This window comes from Cynara cardunculus, assembly GCF_001531365.2.
Source record: "Cynara cardunculus var. scolymus isolate 2C chromosome LG 1, CcrdV1, whole genome shotgun sequence".
NCBI classification, from domain to species: Eukaryota; Viridiplantae; Streptophyta; class Magnoliopsida; order Asterales; family Asteraceae; genus Cynara; species Cynara cardunculus.
This window is the reverse complement of record NC_037528.1, coordinates 6,883,304-6,885,188: the sequence shown is the minus strand read 5'-3', so window position 1 is coordinate 6,885,188 and position 1,885 is coordinate 6,883,304. Positions and strand designations below refer to the sequence as shown.

General features: G+C 35.2%; 1 protein-coding gene across 1 annotated transcript; it reads left to right on the top strand.

Moving 5' to 3' along the window:
* Positions 1-452: 452 nt before the first annotated feature.
* Positions 453-1,444, top strand: LOC112527478 (zinc finger A20 and AN1 domain-containing stress-associated protein 4-like). The gene is made up of 2 exons (XM_025138160.1): positions 453-554; positions 646-1,444. Exon 2 carries the CDS (start codon positions 754-756, stop codon positions 1,246-1,248), a length of 495 nt encoding a protein of 164 aa, XP_024993928.1. The 5' UTR covers positions 453-554; positions 646-753; the 3' UTR covers positions 1,249-1,444.
* Positions 1,445-1,885: the final 441 nt, after the last annotated feature.

Genomic DNA, 1,885 nt, shown 5'->3' with positions numbered 1-1,885 from the left:
AGTATAATTCCAAACAACCTATAATATTATTGAGTTTCAAATTTAAAAATAGTTTTCTAATATATTTTATAATAATTTTCCGTTGCGTTAAAACACAACAAATCAAATAATTTTATTGATTTGTCAAATAAAATGTTATAAAACGAGAATTTTTAATTCACGATTTAAAATACTAATAAGAAGGTTTATTCACGTACAAGACTTTAAAATTAAGAATTTTAATTTTAATTTTAATTTTAATTTTAATTTTATAATATATAAAATATTGATAATATAATTAAGATAATAGTATTAATTTGTTAATTAAATATTGAAAAAAAAGGAGTTGGTAGAAGTCAAATAAGGCATTCATACCATTTCTAGGAATCTTCCCATAACCACGTATCCCAACCCCACCTCCACCGTTTATTCCTTCTTTTCTTTTGCACATTTCCACAAACACCTTCACCTTCACCTTCATCTTCACCGTCGCCATTCTATATTTTCCTTCCCCATTCTTCCACCTCCCCCATAATACGATCATCCGGGTTCACCCTAATTGCAACGATATTCTGGTGGCTTCTTCTTCTTTCAATTCTCCCTCTAAATCATATATCTCTTATTCGTTTTGGATTTTGATTTGATTTTGTGTTTCCTTTACCATAGGTTCTGCTAATCTCCTGTGATTGAGCGATTGATTTGAATTTTCAATCGATCGCTCACGGTACCTTCTCGGATCGTTTTTGGCCCAATACTTTGATCGGAAACAAGAAAATGGCCGAGGAACAGAATTGGCAAGAAACGAGCAATCACACGCTGTGTGCGAATAACTGCGGGTTCTTTGGGAGTCCCACCACGCTCAATCTCTGTTCCAAATGCTACAAAGATCATTGCCTAAAGGAACAACAGATGTCAAAGGCCAAGACCGCCGTCGAGAAGAGCCTATCTCAGCCGCCACAGCAACCGGAAACATATTCTTCTTCTTCTTCCTTCCCAGTCACATCACCTTCTTCCGTTTCCTCCGATCAGTTGACTGTCGCCAAGACGGTCTCTGATCCGGTCGTAAACCCGCAGACGCGGAACAGGTGCGGGTCATGCAGGCGGCGCGTGGGTCTCACGGGGTTCACGTGCCGCTGTGGAACGACGTTCTGCGGTACCCACAGGTACCCGGAGCAGCATGGGTGCACCTTCGATTTCAAGACGATGGGGAAGGAAGCCATCGCGAAGGCGAATCCGGTGGTGAAGGCTGCAAAACTGGAGAAGATCTGAGATGATCACAGCCGTTGGTTTGTTATTGATCGTACGGCCTGGGTACAGGGTGGGAGATTGGGGGAATTTAGTCCGTTTAATCGAAGTTTATTCGGGCCGGGTCTTAAAAATATAAAAAGGATATGAAAAAAAACCCTCTCATTATTTATTGTGTAGTTTTTATTTCTTATTTATCTAAAATCTAAAGAAAATCAAATTTGTGTTTTATATCCCCATAATATATATATATATATATATATATATATATAATCCTTAATAAATAAAGGATAAATGTATAGTAATTCTTCTTCTATGTTATGGTTAATCTATTAGATTTGGGATCATTGAAGGACCAAGGTTTTTTTTTAGACTTATAAGATCAATTTTCAACTCTTGGATTAGATCTACAATTTGAACATTCATAATCATAAAATTGTCACGAAATTTCTTAATAATCATAAAATTATGACTGTTGTCACGAAATTTCTTAATAATCATAAAATTATGACTGTACAACGTTAAATCATTAGATTATTAGCTTATAAAGTTGATCAATGAACATAAATTTATTTTACGAATCTTACGAAAAACTCTTGATTTCGCGTGAATCTAATCCTAATCTATTAAACGTATTAAATAAATACTAAAAGTAAAGAAA